Source organism: Phanerochaete carnosa, assembly GCF_000300595.1.
Source record: "Phanerochaete carnosa HHB-10118-sp unplaced genomic scaffold PHACAscaffold_1, whole genome shotgun sequence".
NCBI lineage: Eukaryota > Fungi > Basidiomycota > Agaricomycetes > Polyporales > Phanerochaetaceae > Phanerochaete > Phanerochaete carnosa.
The window spans coordinates 1,043,297-1,060,974 of NW_006767628.1; the positions used below are offsets into that span (position 1 = coordinate 1,043,297).

General features: G+C 51.6%; 6 protein-coding genes across 6 annotated transcripts; 3 read left to right on the plus strand and 3 right to left on the minus strand.

The window, feature by feature from the left end:
• Positions 1-714: 714 nt before the first annotated feature.
• PHACADRAFT_23773 (uncharacterized protein) lies at positions 715-1,905 on the plus strand (the record flags this gene model as incomplete). Its single annotated transcript, XM_007389504.1, has 3 exons — positions 715-1,116; positions 1,181-1,870; positions 1,903-1,905. The coding sequence occupies 3 exons, from the start codon at positions 715-717 to the stop codon at positions 1,903-1,905; spliced, it is 1,095 nt and encodes a 364-aa protein (XP_007389566.1).
• Positions 1,906-5,905: 4,000 nt separating this feature from the next.
• PHACADRAFT_64048 (uncharacterized protein) lies at positions 5,906-6,709 on the minus strand (the record flags this gene model as incomplete). Its single annotated transcript, XM_007389824.1, has 2 exons — positions 5,906-6,238; positions 6,329-6,709. Coding segments are annotated over 2 exons (714 nt in total), but the record flags the coding sequence as incomplete, so codon positions are not given.
• Positions 6,710-7,411: 702 nt separating this feature from the next.
• Positions 7,412-8,477, minus strand: PHACADRAFT_189563 (uncharacterized protein; the record flags this gene model as incomplete). The annotated part of the gene is made up of 3 exons (XM_007389825.1): positions 7,412-8,157; positions 8,223-8,348; positions 8,471-8,477. The coding sequence occupies 3 exons, from the start codon at positions 8,475-8,477 to the stop codon at positions 7,412-7,414; spliced, it is 879 nt and encodes a 292-aa protein (XP_007389887.1).
• Positions 8,478-8,837: 360 nt separating this feature from the next.
• On the plus strand, positions 8,838-9,584 carry PHACADRAFT_132972 (uncharacterized protein; the record flags this gene model as incomplete). Its single annotated transcript, XM_007389826.1, has 1 exon — positions 8,838-9,584. A coding segment is annotated over one exon (747 nt), but the record flags the coding sequence as incomplete, so codon positions are not given.
• A 2,671-nt stretch (positions 9,585-12,255) lies between these two features.
• On the plus strand, positions 12,256-13,305 carry PHACADRAFT_246368 (uncharacterized protein). The gene has a single exon (XM_007389827.1). It carries the CDS (start codon positions 12,495-12,497, stop codon positions 12,795-12,797), a length of 303 nt encoding a protein of 100 aa, XP_007389889.1. The 5' UTR covers positions 12,256-12,494; the 3' UTR covers positions 12,798-13,305.
• A 227-nt stretch (positions 13,306-13,532) lies between these two features.
• Positions 13,533-16,283, minus strand: PHACADRAFT_189565 (uncharacterized protein; the record flags this gene model as incomplete). Its single annotated transcript, XM_007389828.1, has 7 exons — positions 13,533-13,835; positions 13,914-15,424; positions 15,490-15,517; positions 15,573-15,629; positions 15,685-15,835; positions 15,885-16,081; positions 16,155-16,283. The coding sequence occupies 7 exons, from the start codon at positions 16,281-16,283 to the stop codon at positions 13,533-13,535; spliced, it is 2,376 nt and encodes a 791-aa protein (XP_007389890.1).
• Positions 16,284-17,678: the final 1,395 nt, after the last annotated feature.

The window sequence follows — 17,678 nt, forward strand, 5'->3', positions numbered from 1 at the left end:
TATCCGGCGGCCCGGCGACTCGGCAACCCGGCAGCTGAGCCGATTGTCCGCCAGGCCATTGTCAAAGCGCCCGTGGCTGCGGCACCCGGCGGACAATCGGCTCAGCTGCCGGGTTGCCGAGTCGCCGGGCCGCCGGATACTGGGAGGAAAAATATGGCATTTTCTTACTTATTTTTTCAGGCTGTTTTCGCATATTTTTTGCGACCAAAAAGTTCCAAATTTCTCTCGTGCCTGCTCTAGTCGTTCTGCTTCACCTCAGCGCACACCCTCCATTGACCTACCATCTCTACCCGCATCGACACGTCTATGCATTTCTTTCAACATGCAATACTGTACCAAAAGACCATCTCCCAACCCTGGCTACCAATTTGTGCGCTGCCCGCGATGTGAACACGAGTTCAAAGTCTCTATCTTGGTGCCTGAGCTTCACTGGGTCCAGCATCTTGAAGGAAAGAAGTGCGGAAGCACGCATAGGCGGTTGGAGGCTCAGAGAGAGAAGGGGAATGCTGAACAGACACGTCAAGAGCTGTTCCCTGAGGGCTTTGGATCGCTTCGCTGAACGCAGCTTGTTCGTGCTGTTTCAGATCCGCTACCTACGCGGAGGTAAGTGCTTTTTAACATGTTCATCTAGCCGTCCTAACACATTGATTCTTGCTTTTTAGCAGTAGTCCCTGTATATCTGAGCTTACTTCAAGCATGGACACTTCCTCCACAATGTCAAGCTTGAGCTCGCCTACCCTTGTCGATTTTTTGTGCTGCGGCGCGGTCTTGCCCTGGACTGTAAGACCGGTTTACAAGACATTCCCTCTCCACTTCCTTGACCAGCCGCCTGAGTCTTCGGGGTTTCATCTTGCCTCTGTGGTGGAGGATCCCATCACGTTCGAGGCTGTCATCCGAGTCCGCTCAAAGAGATGCTGCCTAAGACTCTACACAGAAGCAGGCACCGGCGCATGCGCGAAGTGTCTCACGGTCTTGACATCATCAGGTCTTCGTCGATTCATGCAGCGAGCGTCCACCTCATGGAAGCCTTACATGCGCTACGAAGATATGACCCGCACCCAGTTTATCGAGGCTATTCACTATAAGAATAGCACGCTCACAACCACTCGAGTACAGGTGTGTCATCTATATATATATATATATATATATACAATGTGCAGGCTTACTAATTATATTTTAGCGATACCGTGCGGAAAAGCGGGCAGAGACTGCAGAGGAGAAGTCTCGACTTCACGAACGGCTGGTTGCTGCACTTGCGATGTGCAACGTTCCCCGGCTGCAGCGCCTACTCCAAGTTGCACTTGACCAGGGCCGATCAATCGAGGAGATCTTGAACCGCATTGAAGATGCTGTCGCCAACATCTATCGTGTCAAGAGCTTTTCCACGACGGAGATAGACCTTGCGCGGATAATGTGGCATCTTGCTGGCGACAAGGGTGCTTACATTCTCCACAAGGCTCTCGGCTTTCCATCTGTCTCAGCTATACGCATGCGGTCACGGTCGACTCACCCTGTTATCCATCCATCGCCAGCAAAGCCCACATTCGACCACATTGTGCGCAACCTTCTCAGTGTATTCCCACCCAGCCCAGCACGTCACCCATGCCGCTGCGGCCAGGCTATCATGTTTGATGGAATCGCCATTAGAAAATGCATAAGAGAGGATGACGACTACATGGTTGGAGGCTGTCGAGAGTGTACCACGAATATGGATCTGTCTATGTCGTGCCTTAAAAATATCCTTGCGTTGGCCAAGGCTGTGCGGCGTGGTGATAATGGCGAAGACCCCTTGGCTCATTTCGGTGTTGAGGCAACAGTCGGAGCAATGGGTGCTCTGCGTGATGTCGACTTCCACGGATACTCTTTTTCGGTCTCTGCAAGCTGCAAAGCCGAAACAGCTAGTGACTTTAAAGCATATCTTGAGCTACATCTGCTTGCCTGGAAGACTGCCTGCGCAGCAACATATGGTGACATCTAGGTTTGTTAAAGTGCGACTGAACTCTTGCTTTATTCTGTGCTACAGGGCCAGTATATATACATGTGAGTCAGGACCTCTGATACCGCTATAAGACCTATGGTACTGTGAGCGTAAGCATGTATACTAAGCATGAGTAATCAGATGTCGTATTACTACAAGATAATAGAGGGATCATGTGATGATATCCCCATTAGTCCATACAGGGCAATGATGAAATCGCCCAGTTCTGACACTCCCACTCGACTAGTTATTGCCTAATCTACTGAAGACCAAGCCTAGCATAGACCAGAAACGCTCAAATTTTGTTGCACCAAGTGGTTTCGTCAATGTGTCGGCAATCATTTCGTCCGTACTAACGTAGACTATATCCACTTGTTTTTCTTCTACGTATTCGCGTATGAAGTGATATCGAATGTCGATGTGCTTGAGCCTTCGGTCGTGAGCGGGATTGACTGCGAGAAAGATTCCTCCTTGGTTGTCTGCTACCAAAGGTGGTGGTGCAGTAGGAAAGTAACCTAACTCTTTTTGGAGTGACGTTAGCCAGGCTAACTCAGAGCATGCCTCCGAGAGTGCCATGTACTCGGCTTCCGTCGAGGATCTTGCCACCGTCTTCTGCATCCGAGATGCCCATGTGACTGCTCCATCAGCCATCAAGAAAACGAAACCAGTTGTTGATCGCCGGTTATCCCGATTTTCGCCCCAATCTGCGTCTGAATACCCTATCAAACCGGACTGATTTGAGCCAGAGTACCAGATACGATACTCAGTGGTGTGACGGAGATACCGGAAGATGTGTTTCGTGGCTTCCACGTGCTGTGACGTAGGGTTTTGCATGTATTGTGAGAGTCTTGTGACTCCCCAGGCGATGTCGGGTTGTGAACCAATCATCAAGTAGATGAGGCTACCAATCATAGACTGGTAGTGATGGCGGAGTGCGTCGGTAGCGGTATATGTTTCCGCAGCCTTCTCGAGATGTATGCCTTCAGGCAGCGGTGTGCGGTAAGGTTTTGAGTTGTGCATCTGGAACCGGGATAGGATTCCTTCGGTATACGACTGTTAGTCGATCTCCAGACACCTGTTGTTTCTATCACGAGTGATCCGCATTCCAAGAAATGTACTAGCGGCTCCAAGATCTCACATTTGGAATTTCTCTGCAAGAACTTTCTTCACTCGTTGGATCTCGGGTAAACTTGGACCCATTGGTAGAAGGTCGTCGACGTAAACTATTAGGTAAACTTCGACTTTGTCGTGATGGTAAACGTAAACGCCAGCATCTGAGCGCGTGCGTTTGAATCCATTCTCGAGTAGCGTAGTGTGTAGCTTCTCGTTCCAGGTGCGTGAGGCTTGGCGTAAACCATAGATTGCCTTCTTTAATCGACACACCATCTTTTCTTGTCCTTTCTTCACAAAGCCTTCTGGTTGTTCCATATAAATCTCCTCGTCGAGCTCGCCATACAGGAAGGCCGTTTTGATATTCATTGCCTCGATTTCCCAATCTTCGAGTGCGGCATGTGTGAGTAAGAAGCGTATAGCTTCATAGCGTGCGACGGGAGAGAAGGTTTCCTGAAAATCTATCCCCTCTATCTGTGTGAATCCTTTGGCCACAAGACGTGCCTTATAACGGCCGTCAGGCTTGATCACATAAACCCATTTACATTTCACAATTCTCCGGTTGTTCGGTCTGTTGACCAGAATCCATGTGGAATTCTCCTCCTGAGACTTAAGTTCCTCCTTCATCGCGATCTCCCACTGTTTCGCATTTGGGCGAGACATTGCTTCGCAGTACGTAGTGGGGTCAGGTTGGTGTGCATGACATATCCATTGGAATAAATTCCGACGGAGTTAATCGTCGACTTCCATTGGAGAGTTTTCACGTTGTTCACGTGCTTCTCGTTCTTCTCGTTGATCATGTTGGATGTCTCGTTCCTGTTGACGCCATGCTTCTGTGGGCGGGACGTCACCATAGCTGTTATCGGGAACACGGCGTTGGCCTGCATTTTCGCGCTGTGGTCTGGCTGGATGTGGGACAGGTTGTGGTTCGAGATTCCATCGTTGCCTAATATCAGGAGCAGGTGGTGCTGCCTGACGAGATGGACCGGCTGGTCCGCTCTGACGAGGACGATATTGTTCTCTCTGAGGTGGAGGTTGTCCAGGAGGTGGACCGGGAACAAATGGTATCTCCGGATGTTTGTACGGTTCCGGAGTTGGGCTTCGATATTGTTCATAACGATCGGCTGGATCGTTATTGACTTCGTCTTCATCCTGTTGTTGCGGTTTGTCTTGCCACGGTTGTGGATGTGCGTTGTCTGGGGGTTGATTATCAGGTGTGAAGTCATCCGGACTGGTAGGGTCCGGGTTCGGCAGGTCGGGTAGAACAGGTGGAAGTGGATCTTGAGACATTCCAGGCTCACGAGGCCTTTCGTCTTGCTTGGAGAAGGAAGACTCATCGAAGGTGACGTCGCGTGACACAACGATGGTCCGGGCAGTTGGATCCCAGAACCGGTAACCCTTTGTACCGATTTCGTACCCAACGAAGATCATGACTTTAGCCTTTGGCTGTAGTTTATTGACCCTCGCATCCTTATGTGTGTGGACGTAGGCTTTACAGCCCCATACCCGAAAGTACGATATGTCCGGAACAGTGCCGTTCCATTTAGTGATGGGCGGCTTCCATTGGTGACGGCGCAGAGGTTGTCGATTGTATATGTGTACTGCTGTTTCTGATGCTAGTTTCCAGAACCCAGACATCATGCCAGCGTGATGTCGCATAGCTTCTGCCTTATTTTGAATGGTCTGTTGCCAGCGTTCTGCTCTGCCATTCTGTTGTGGTGTTCGCGCCACTGATAGTTGACGCTCTATTCCGTGTTCTGCTAGGAAATCGTCGAATTCGCGGCCTAAAAACTCCCCCCCACGGTCCGAACGTATAGCCTTGAGCTTGCGCTCGGCCTGTGTTTCCGCCCAAGCGACGAATTGCTTGAAAGCAGAGAAGGCATCAGACTTCCGTTTCAGGTACCAGACTAAACCAAAGGAGGAATAGTCGTCGAGGGTGGTAAGGGCAAACTTGTATCCATCGAGTGATAACGACGGATATTCGACAAGATCCATGTGAATTAAGTCGAGGGGATGATCCGCACGACTGTCAGATGCAGGAAATGCATCGCGACGAGACTTCCCGAATTTGCATCCATCACAGGGAGTATCCCTGGTTGGTGCCGTGATTTTATCCGGGACGCCTTTGACATTGCCAGGCAGTTGAACAACTGATTTCTTCCTGGCGTGTCCGAAGCGACAGTGCCACAAAGTATATGGATCGTTGGATTTGACCGACATTAATGTTCCTGGCTTAATCCCGCTGGTCCTGGTAAGGACTTCAGCTTCTAGCCAATATAAACCTGACGACTTTTCATATTCGCCCTCCATTAAAACTGTCCGCTGTGTTGGGTCTGATCCGCGGAGTAACGTAAACTTCTTGCCATCCATCTCAATACGGTGTCCGTTATTGAGAGGCATTCTGGGCGCAAAGTACCATTCTGCTGCTTCCGGTACGTATAATATGGTTTCTAACCGGATATGCTGAATTCGTCCATCTATGAGACGATGTTGCAGAGCGATTTCACCGTGACCTTTGATTTCGATAGTCTGACCTTTGCCGGCCGTGTGTGCATGACCTGGCTTAGGGAATTCATGGTACCGAATAAAGTCAGTTTTGTACGGTGTGACATGTGTTGTGCAACCGCTGTCGACCATCCACTTAGACTTGACACCCGTAGCATAAAGAGAAACAGAGATAGATTCTTCCTCGATTTTAGCTACAAGTGGTACATCGACTATGCGTATCGTATTAACTGTCTGAGTGGTCGTCGCGGTATTGTCCTTCGCTTTGCCCTTTCCCTTTCCCTTTTTGCGCTTTCTGCCACCCTGCTGCTGCTGCTGCGTGTTGTTGCCGTTACCGGAACTCGAGCCAGAATTCGCCGGCTTTGTGTCCCAGTGCTGCTCTGTCGTGTGATTCTTGCGACCACACTTCTCACATTTCTTGTCTAGGAGGGGCGCCTTCGAGACGCGCGCAATCTGAGTGCGGTTCGCGACGCGGCGTTGTTCCTCCTCAACGATCTTGGGCTTGATAAGCGCTGCTGTGAGCAGCGTAACATCAGTTTGCGCAGTGAGAATTGTACCAGCGACGGTCTGGTACAACTTGGGGAGAGCATTGATCATTAATAGAGCAAGGAGCTGAGGTTTGACCTCTATTCCCGCCGCGTTGACCTGGTTGGACTGCTCTGTGAGTGCGTCGAGTTGCGGGCCGAGTGCGGAGCTGTCAGAAAGCTATGCATTGAACAGCTTCTGGAAGGCGACGAATGCGCCTACCGCTCCGGGTTTCTCGTAGCCGGCCTTGATCGCGGTCCATGCGTCCAGGGCCAAGAACTTGTCATCGACGAGATGACGAAGGTTCTGTGCGACATAGAGTTGGATAATGCCCAGCGCCTTGTCGTTTTTCTCATCCCATGCAGCTTGAGCTAGAATTTCCGTAGCCGTGGGTGTACCTGTCGCAGCTATTGGTCTGGCAAGACCAGGGACAGGAACGGTCGCTGTGGAGCCGTATCCCTGTATCAAGTACCAGACGCCCTGGTAGCGCAGGAAGGCTCGGATCGCGTCGAACCACTTTTTATAGTTGGTTCCGCCGAATTGCGGGATGGTGGATGTGGCGAGCTTGGTCGGGTCAGAAGAGGATGACATTGTTATCGTGTACGAAGAGGAGGCGAGTGTATGCGTAGAGTGTTTCACGTTCCTTTGGAGTTAAACCGACGTCGTAAAAGAATTCACTGAGATCGAGCTTGTATGATTTGGCTCGTGTCGTTCGAAGTGATTCCCAATCTTCTTCCAAGAATGCGAGATCGTATGTCTGATTGATCGGTCTAAAATATAGATCTTCCGCAATGTCTTCCTGGTTGAGGTAACAAGCGTATGGTTCCGAATATGTGTCGGAGCTTGTTGGAAAGAAGATATGGATTATATCTTCGTCGTGGTTTGTTAACTCTGCTGTAGCGTTATAGCTTGGCGGTTCTTGGACGTGTTTGAAAAAATAGAACGGAGTTAGCAACACTTCGACGTATTGTTCGTGTGCTGTTAATGCTTCCCAGTCTGTTTCTATGTCGTCTAATATATTCAGTCGCTGTCTGAATTCTGCGACGGTTTTCTGTTTTGTCTCTACGGTTTCAGGTACCGTATTTGTCTCCTGAGAGGTAGTGATTGTGAACGCTGTTGAGCGGACCACTTATCCCAGCTAAGCCGATTTAGCCGAGAGGTGGATAGAGTTGGGATTGGACGAAGGGACCAGTTAAACTACGACTCTTGTTGTCGCTTAGGATAAACACACAGTAGTCAGGTTTCCGAGTAGAACTTATTCTGATTGTTACAATAGCGTTGTATATAAAGTATCTACTTGTTCTCGTAAAACCTAACCGCGTCAAAATATCCGTTCACGTAAACTGCGCTAAGCACTTGTACAATCCGGGCTTTGTTCTTGCGTAGCCCTTTGAACGAGATATCCCCTATTTCTCTGCACCCTAATTCCCACTTGCGCCACTCCTCGTATTTGACGACGTTGCAGATGTCCGCCAGGCAGCGTTTGATGCGCGTGAGCTGCTCGATGAGTCGGCGGAGATTGCGGACTCGGTCGGAGTTGAGGTCATCGAGCTCGAGAGTCTCGAAGACGTCGAGGCGTTTGAGCGTGCCGTCGAACTTCAGTGTGAAGATGCGGACGAGGTCGGCAGGAGTGTGCTTGTCGAAGTCGATGAGTATCGGCTTCGGGGCGATCGGCGTATGTGTCGCCAGTGGGATGGCAGCGAGACGCTGCTCGAGTGTCGGCTTTGACGAACCGGCGAGGATCCGTTTGCACGCCTGTTGGATTTCGCGTGCAGCTAGACGCTGCTCGAAGTCGGCCTTGTCGATTGCGTAGCGCTCGCGGAACTGTTTGCGACGTAGGCGCCTACCCTCGTGTGAGTTTGGAGGGAATGGGAGAGTGAGCGCTGGAGTCGGCGGGCGTAGTTCTTTGCCGCGGCGTTTACCGTACAGGACGGTCTTGACGGAATCGTTGGCGTTGCCGGAGGCGGGCGCGTAGCTGGCGGAGTGCTTGTACCGCTGGAAAACAGAGTGAGGGGGACGAGCGGGTAAATCCTTTGGCACTAGAAATTACGCAGGAATGAACGCGTGAGCGCTCCGTCTGCCACTAGCACGCAACGAGACTTACTCGTAAACTGTGTGGATAAACTTGGTTTAAACTGGGTGAAGGGGACCGAGGTTTCCCGAGGGGTCTTCTTCAGCAATGAGACTAGTTGAGTGGGGGTAGAGTGGCCGTGAGGCCAGGGCTCATAACCTGTTAAAGTGCGACTGAACTCTTGCTTTATTCTGTGCTACAGGGCCAGTATATATACATGTGAGTCAGGACCTCTGATACCGCTATAAGACCTATGGTACTGTGAGCGTAAGCATGTATACTAAGCATGAGTAATCAGATGTCGTATTACTACAAGATAATAGAGGGATCATGTGATGATATCCCCATTAGTCCATACAGGGCAATGACGAAATCGCCCAGTTCTGACAGGGTTGTCGGGTGTGATGGCGCATCTGTTTTTCGTGGCGCATGTTTCTTGCTTCTCATGGATCGAGTCTTTGATGACAATCTTCTTGCGCCGCTCTCGCCGTTGCGAGGCCTCAATCTCAACTGTGGACCTGACAACATTGTGCATTGCCCTGACCCGAAGCATGTGCTTAAACGTGAGTAGATTATTGTTCGTTTTGACGAGGCAAGCTAACAATCTAATATTTAGGCTTTAGTACCCTTCTCAGATCACCTAGTGGAATGCTGATCAATGGCGTCGTAATTAATCAGGCCGTGCTCTCGAAGTTTTTGCAAAGGGTTCCAGAAGAGACTGCTGAGTCTGTGAACAAGCTCCTCAATCCGGACGACCAGCAGAACGTACCCGCTGCAGTTGGGTTGCTGGAGAGTATTGTATCCCTTCGAAATCTCGATCCAGCGACTTTCACAGACCCTGCCGATCATATAACATTCCGCGCTCTCTTGATTCTCAGCGAGTTATGGGATGCATTCCTTGGAGCCTTTCTCAATGAAGCGGACAGTCTATCGGAGCAGCTAGCGTCACTGTCCAAGTTTGCTCACCTCGCATACGCCCTCTATATCCACCACGGCTCCGCCTTCATGCCAAACCCACTGTTCAGTGACTCTCAAGCTCTCGTAAAGGCGGCATTCGTCTGTGTCGTGCGCCAGCAGGATCTCGACCCGCTAGCGCTTTTTTTCTTATTTCTGCTGGGCAGCGATCGACTGGAGCAGCTCTTTGCTGAAGTACGAACCCAGTGCCATGACCGCAATTGTGACATCAAACAACTCTGCTCGCGTCTGGGTATTGCTGTTGACATGCTTATGACACTGAACCGGTATCCGAGCTGGGATCGTGGCCATCGCCGACGCTCATTTCTTCGCAACGGCGGTGTTGACCATGTGAACCCGCTCCGCTTTAAGGGGGATCTCGTCGCTGGACACGTAAATCTGCAACGGTCATGGGATGAAGGTCGAGCCGGAGCTGAGAAAGTATTCGACAACGCAGGAATACATATGGATATTCTGCACTCACTCTCGCGGCTCGGCGGCGACTTCATGAAGCCAAATGGCTCATCCTACCCAGGTTCATGTACAGAGCCTGATCAGTCCATCCCTGAAGAGTCTAGCACGATGACTGCTGTTGACACTGGTTGTGTGTCAGACTCACAGGCCAGCGCAGTAGACGAACCATCAGAAGTCAGTGGAGAAGTGGACGAGATCGAGCTCCAGACCCTTATCAGTGGTGCAGTGGAGAGGCAGAACGCCACCAAGTCATCTCCTTGTCTGTCGGACTGCTCTCAGAGTTCCTCTCTTAGGCCAAATTGGATTTACGTCCCTCGAGAAGATGGCAGCGACCCTGTACCTGTTCATAAGGAGACCGTATTGCGCCTTTGGTTCAACGAAGGTCTCGACTCCACACTCTCGCTTGATCGGCCTCGTCGAGTCCGCGGGTTCTCAAAATTTGGCCATTTACCAGCTTCAGTTCCTCTCGACAACCCTACCGTCACACGTCTGGCCCATGAGTTGCTTCCATCTCATGCCTCCCATACTTCTTCACCTTCGCCATCTGTGCCGCCTGCCCCCGTACTGCTGCCAGTAGACCTCTCGCCATCTATGATTCTTCTTGAGGACGTTGCTATCGTTCCAATTCGTTCAGCCAACACAATCTCTTTGGCGTTCATCAAGATCACAGACATTGAGACTCCAAGCGGGAGGGTCAAACATGTGAGCCTCGAAGAGCTGGGCAAACGCGAGGAGAAAGTCTTTGTGCACGGACAGGTTTTCATCATGAAACGAGAGTCCCTCCCAACAGCTAGCTCAGATCAATATTTTTGGCTGTGGACGGGGGAGTACGCTCGGTTCAGCTCCGTATCAGGAAGTCGCAACAATGCAGAGCACGGCACAAGGTCAGCTTATGTCATGCGAACTCCCGGTCATCTGGTTACACCTGTCACCGAACTCATGAAGGCTACGTCGTTGCTTCCGATTGAACACCGCAAGACACTTGACCATGCTCACATGACCCTCACATATGCAATCAGTGACAAGTGTCTTTGCTCGATACTCAGTGATTCGTACTCTCCGCAGCAAGTGACAGCGGCAGCACTGGTCAGCGCACTACCGAAACACGGTACTGCAAACGGCTTTCCGTATCCAGACGATCTTGGCGGTACGAATTTATTTTGATGCTGGCCCTAAAAGACTCAGACTGAATTCTACTGCTGTAGGTGCATGTTTCGAGGTATCTAACGTGCAAGATGCGATCGCGTAGAGACACGGAGACGAGTCAGAGAAGCTGACATGCTATCAGTGCGAGGTGTCCATCAAGCGTAAGGAGCTGCGCAGCCATGTCGGAGTCCATATTCTACGGTCACTCCTAGGTCAACCGGAACCTGATCTTGTTGAGCAGGTGAGTACAAGCTTATAGCCCAGATGCAACAGATGCTTATTCGGACGACATCATTGCTCAATTCCCATGGTATACAGATTGACCTGACGGCATATCCATGTGGTATTTGTGGCCACTCCAGATGCACCATCGAGCTCGACGGTGTCAGTGTGACATCGAGCTGCGAGCGTTATTTTCCTTTCACCACTGGCCGTGCCAACAAATCCACTGTCCCCAACCCCTCCAGCAATGTCCCGATGGAGTGCTGTCTCTGCAAACCTATACACCCGCGTAGCAAACGGCGACCAGTTTTCTGGAAGTACAACATGTTCTACCACATTCGGATCGCACACCCGGCCTATTGGGATGCCGAGACAGCTCGGCCGTGCAACCTTGAAGCCAGCTTTGTGAGCAACATGGAACTGAAACCCGGAGAGCTCGACATCATCGCGCCGAAGCGCACTCGTCCTTATCCGTTACCTGATCCACTGTGCGGTACTAAACGGCATGATTCTAATGACCCACGCTCTCCGGCCCGTAAACATCGAGACAAGCGCACCAAGCTAAGGCTTTTTTGACTTCATTTCACCTCGCGCTGTATATACTGGTTGTATACTGAGTTTACGGTCACGATCCGCTGGCCGTCTACCTTCGGTAGTCTGTTATACAGCTTCCTAATGTCAAGTATATAGTTACTAGTCTATACTGTAAAATTATCGAGTCGTTTTTTGACTTTCCTGCAGGCTGCTATGCTGCAGAGTCAGCTAACATACCTGCACGCCGCACGGCGGACCCACGTCCGGTCCTTGGCTACCGATTACCATATGCGGCTGATTTCGCAGGACAGTTTTCGGGGGCTTACTCCGGCGTCTGCTAGCAGGTTGTTTCCACAGATCTGAATCGTGGATGCCTCCTGCTGCAAGTTGCCGTCGTTCTGTTGGAAAGTCCGCGGAGAGCAGATGCCGATCACAAGTCTTTTCGAGAAGTCCGCAAGCGAGGCTATCATTTGAGGCCATCAAGCGAAGCAGCGACCTAGCACTTCCTCGCAAGCGAATAAGCCCTGACAGCGCCACGAAGCCCATAGCACTCGACTGTTTCCCCAACGGATGGTTCTAATGGAGAACCCCAGCATGAGCGAACCGAGTGGCATGACCACAAGCGTAATGCACTCGCCGCCGCCATTCCATTTTTGGCAATTTTTTTCTCGTGCTTCCCCTCCATTCTGCCCGAGATGTCGCATCTTGTTCTGTCAAAAGCCGACAGCGCGTCGGCTCTACGCTGCAGATGTCATGGGTATATCCCCGAGAGGCGACATGACCGCTACTAGAGTCTGTCTAACCGTTTCAAGTTGGGATTCAGCGGCTGCACAGAGATTATAAAAGGACGGGCTTCAAGTCGATACAGCACAGCAGCACAGCCAGTGTCTCCTGCTTCCCCATTCTCTTCGAACAACTCGTCACCGTACGCCCTTTTCTCGCCGTATCTAGGCCCTCACTTACGTTCGCACGCAGATGCAGCTCTCCCTCTTTGCGCTCCTTGCTGCCACCAGCTTCGTCATGGCACGCGCCGCGGCGCCCACGGTGCCCGTGAACGACTGCCCTGCGGTGCCAGCCTGCTTCTTGAACGGCACGATTACTACCCGGAGCGGGCACGACATCCCGGCCGAAGAAGTTATTACCCCATGCGATACCTGCCCCGGCACCGAGTGCGGCGAGCCTACCGAGGGCACCATCGACTACGATGACGGCAGCTTCACCGGGGACTATTCTGTACGTGCCTTGTCGTGCTCAAGTTTGCATGCCGTGTTTTGCTGATGCAGTGTGTTGTGCGATCAGTTCTGCGTGCCCACGGAGAACTAAGTGAAGCGAGAGTCGAACGTTGCAGTTCCAATCGAAGACGGATGGTCTTTTGAATGTTTCGCATAGATGCTAAGATGTGGCTTGCGCGCGGAGATGCAAAGATTGTAGCGTCCCCTGACCGAATGGCGTCGGACAAAACGAGATGCTTGCTCCCCACCGTGCCACTCAGCTGCCTGCCTGCCTGCCCTCGCCTTGCATCGCAGAAAGGTTAGTCAAAGTGTCGAAGATAAACCAGTCCAGCCCGCTATCACATACATCGTGCCGCGGTCTCTGTTTACACGTCTTTCGAGCAAGTTTCCCGTCCAACCTTCTCAGGCCGGCAACACCACGGAACCCGTGACATTCGACCGATACCTCCACGTCAGTTGCGGCCGGCTCGGCCAGCAGAAAAGCAACGTCGGGGTACATCGCAGTATGTTCGCTATCGTTTGCGAGTTGTGAGTTTGTTTTATACCTCGTGCCAGTAACTATTGCACGTATCGGACCAGGTGACTCGGAAGGGTGCGTCAGTCTGATCATCGTTCTTGTTCGAAGACGAGCGGCTCTTAAGAGGCCTGTATGGATACGGCTTGCGTTCTAGAGGCTCAAAGCTGAATGTTGACTTGAATCCTCTGATGATACTGAGATGAGAGAGATAATATCTGCCATGCACCAGCAGTCTAGTCAACTCATTGATTATTTTTGATTATGTTACATGTCAAGGCCCAGGCACCAAAGCGACCTGGCTCTTTCATCCTGCTTCATGATTTCTGTCATGAAGCTCTTCATGATGGCCTGATATCGTATCAAGTCGTCACTTTCGACGGTGAGGTCTAGGTTGGGAAGGAGCTCTTGGATTTCGGAGGGCAGCGTCTGACTGGTTCTGATTATGTCACCCGAGCTAATTCGTGGTAACTTAAGACCTGGAGAATTGAGCATGGCGGACTGCCATAGCTCGATGTAAAGACCAAATTTGAGAAATTCAGAACATATTGCTGTCCTGGCTCTACACGGCTACGTCATAAAAAGTAAATAAACACGGCGCTCAGTATATGGGCCAGAGTGTGTAAGCGGTTGAGGCCGATTACCTACCTGTAGGCAGTTCCATATACACCGGATACGATAGTCTTTTCGCCGAGGTTCGAACTCCTTGTAGAACCATAGATACAGGGCCAGTTGGATACTGTGCACAAACTGAGATAGCTGCGCCTCCAAATCTGCAGTATGCTTGGCCTGCTTAAGGTGTTCCCGCCAGCCTATTTTCATGGCCAGGTAGTCGACATGCGTGCTCTCGTTGACCAGGGCTTCTGCGTAGTTTTCGAACGAACTGGACGCCAAGAAAGCGGTTGCGAGGTATGCGTGTCCTTCGGAAGAGTTCACATGGTAGAGCGCATCGCTGCAGCGTCCTTCGTCGACGAGGAATTCGCAGAAGGAGGCGTGAAGGGGTACTACGCGCCCGTTCATGTTGACCAGCAACACGGAACGCAGGTGGTCCACCACGGTGAAGACATCGTCCAGAGACAGCCCACGTGCGTAGAACGCAATGGTCTCAGGGGTCGGGGGGTGTCGTGCCAACGCAACAAAACGCAGCAGCGAGAGAAGGCGCTTGTGCCGGGCAGGCAAAGTGCGCAAAGTCTCCGGGGGAAAAGCGGACCGTAGGATCTGCAGGTACAGCGCATCGAGAGGCGACAGCGCCGTACCTCCACCAGAGAGAACAAGCTCGAACTGCTCCTCCGGGTGGTCGTGGATCGTGTCAAAGAAGTTCACTACGATGCGGGCGAAAATGAACAGCCCGCCTGCACGTCGGGCAAGGCGTTCAAGGGCGTCAGGGTGTTTGCGCAGGAAATCGGCGTATGAGGGTATCTTCGGTACCACATCACTGAGATAACGCTTCACGTCGTCGCTCCCATCCATCAGCGTGTCGTCCAATCTCCGATGATGAACGAGATCTGCCGAGCCGGGAGATGCAAGAACTGACAGGATGTGAGGCTCTGGTCGCGACGCGGCGAAGACGTGTAGCCAGGGTAGTTCTCGGACCAGCTCGAGCAAGTATCGGAGGAGGTCAGGTACAAGGGCCCTGTCCTTGCATTCGTCCATGCCGTCGACGACGAGCAGCGTCGGCACCTGCTCGGACACGGGTGCGGCAGTGAGAGCTTTTCGAAGGAGTTCTTGGAACGTGTGGTGCATCTGCTGCCGCTCGCCATGCTGAAGGTACTCTCGCGCGGCGCTGATGATATAGGGCCGAAGGACTGGCCGGGACAACGCCAGCTGCCGCGCGAAGGTTGAAAAGAACAGGCTGGTTGACTCCAGGTCGCCAGCACCGCGGACGAAAAAGAATGATGCGCCTAACCTGAGCGAGGGTTCCCTTGCCGCATCAAGACGGACGCAGAGCTGGTGGGTGACGGAAGACTTGCCCATACCCGCTCCACCACTGAGGAGGTAGAATCGCTTCGGCCCACACTCGGGAAACCGTCCAGCCGACCATAGGTCCAGCTCCGCGAAGAGATTTTTTCGGGTACCTTGCATGAACCCACTCTTGAGCTCGTCTACCGAGCGATAGCCTGCAGATGCCCACGGGATGGATTCGATGATTTTGAGGTCCTCTTCAGACACGGTGATCAGCATCTGCGCACAATCGTGCGTAAAGAGGTCCTATAAATAAACTCACCGGCTTCCCGCAATTGACGCTGAATTTCCTGCAGAGCAGTGTCATGAACGGTCTGGACAGTAAGCTGGCATAATAATGCAAACCTTTGTTGCTAGTGCGACCTCGTCAAAGATATTCTCGATGGAGATTGAGCCACGAATCTGAAGTAATGGGATGTCTCGGGATGGATGTTGAGAGCTAGCGAGGTTAACGTACCTTGAAAATCCTCAGTGCTTGTGCCATTTCTTTCTTCATGTCTGACAAGACAGCCTGATTGCGAGATGAATAGATAGCCCCTTTGAAGAACCCACAGAATCCTGCACCGCCCTTCAGTTCCCCCGCCGACCCCTGAAGCTCGCCGATTGTACTGCGTCCGTTTTAATATGACTCTCCATGCAAGCTCATACAAGTCGTACCCTAGTAGGTCCCGTGTCCGCTCTTGAAGCTTCTCTGAGTGTTTGATCTTCTCGGCCAGCTCTTTCTTGTCGTGGTCATTACCATCGCATTCTTCAACCACGGTTTCCGCCTTCTGTATCGTCCTTTCGATAACGGCCTCCAGCTCCTTGGCCTGGGCAAGGAAGGCATCAAGTTCTTCGCTGTTCTCTCGGACGACCTATGGGCAAACAGGAAAAATTATAGTTCTATTTTTCACCTGATCAAGATTTACTCGCCTTCGCCCTCTCGACAATAAACCCCAATCCTTTCGCGATGAGCGGTAGCCCTGGAACAGGAGCAAGTGCGAGGGCACTCTCCGCTAGCTCGAGGATGGAAGGGGCAATGTCGAGGGTAACATCAACGAGTCTCCGAGGAGACATGATTGCATGCCAGTAAGTGCGTCGGGACGCTATGAGTAGGCACAGTGTGAAGGGAATGGGGAGCATGATCCACGTGTTGGTCTCGTGCAATAATTCCCATGCAGATACGATGTTCTCCCCTTGCGGGCTGTGCATTAGCGTTTGATGATGCGATGCTAGTACTTTGCCTGGCGTGGCTTTCATTTCCAGTGTGCTTCGACGTCGGTGATACGTGGAGATGTTGGACTTAAAGCGAAATGTAGATCAAATTTTAACAATGGCGGTACGCAGGCGCATTCCGCAAAGCCTGAGTACACGGATGTGTATTGTATTCCTGACAGAGATTCCAGCTGCGAGAGACCTCTTGTAGCCAAAGAGTGGAGGATTGAGAGGAATAATAAAGATAGTTGTCTAGTAATTAACTCAGGTCGCGGTAGGCTATTGGTTGATACATCTATGATACGAAGAGCACGAAAACTCGAGTAGATGTGGCTACTCTCCGCGAGGTCCACGCAGAGCGCTTCTTACATAAGCGACGCGCATGCCAAGTCACGTGCCACGAGGAGACCCCGGAAGATCCCGGCCCCAGTCCAGCCCAGTTCCCGCCTCGTTGCAAGTCGTAAACGTCAGAGGTGACCGGTGAGCTCGAGAACTCGAGTCTCGGTTAAGTCGCGGAGTAGTCAACTCGCGTTCATATTCCGGAGGCCAATTCTCACGTATACCTCCTGGCTTCGTAGCCTTACTTGTGCCAACTATGCCCAATTTATATTTGGATTTATGCTCTAAAACGTTCCTGAAAAAATCCGGCCACTTAAGCGCTCCCTGCACTCAAACTCGGCCTTTTGTTCTCCGCCCTCCCTCTAGAGGCCCATCCCTATTCCCCTTCCTCAGCGTTCAGAAGTCCGAAGATCTCAGCTATCGTGAGTCATTTCATCTTTGACACCAGATATCTCTGTTGAAGGCATGCAGCAACTTTTAAAGTTTCAGACTTTCTGCGATGTGTTTGGCTTCATTTCCGGAGGAGCTGCTCAGTAAGATTCTTGGCGACGCTTTGGACATCAATTCTATCGACTTCTTTGCATTCACTGCGCGGAAACCTAAGAATACACACCAATGAGCCGCTTCCAACAGCCCTCTCCACTCATACAAACAGACCCTACGCAACACGGGCCTCCTGCTTGTCTCTAAGCAATGGCTTCGTGTTGCCAGTCCCTTTCTTTACTCTTTTCTCACACTTTCCAAGTCTGACCACATCGTTGTCGTCGCTCGAGTTCTCAAACGCCATTCGCGCCTGGGGAAAAGCATCCGGAACATGAGACTAGAATGCAGCTACGAGAATCTCGAGGAGTCGCTTCAGTTTATTTTTACCTCAGCCTCAGCACTTGCTAGTATTTATCTGGGGTTTGAGGCAGGATG

What these genes read in the sequence shown, in the direction of transcription:
- PHACADRAFT_246368 (XM_007389827.1), top strand. Translation starts at nt 12,495, where the DNA reads ATGCAGCTCTCCCTCTTTGCGCTCCTTGCTGCCACCAGCTTCGTCATG.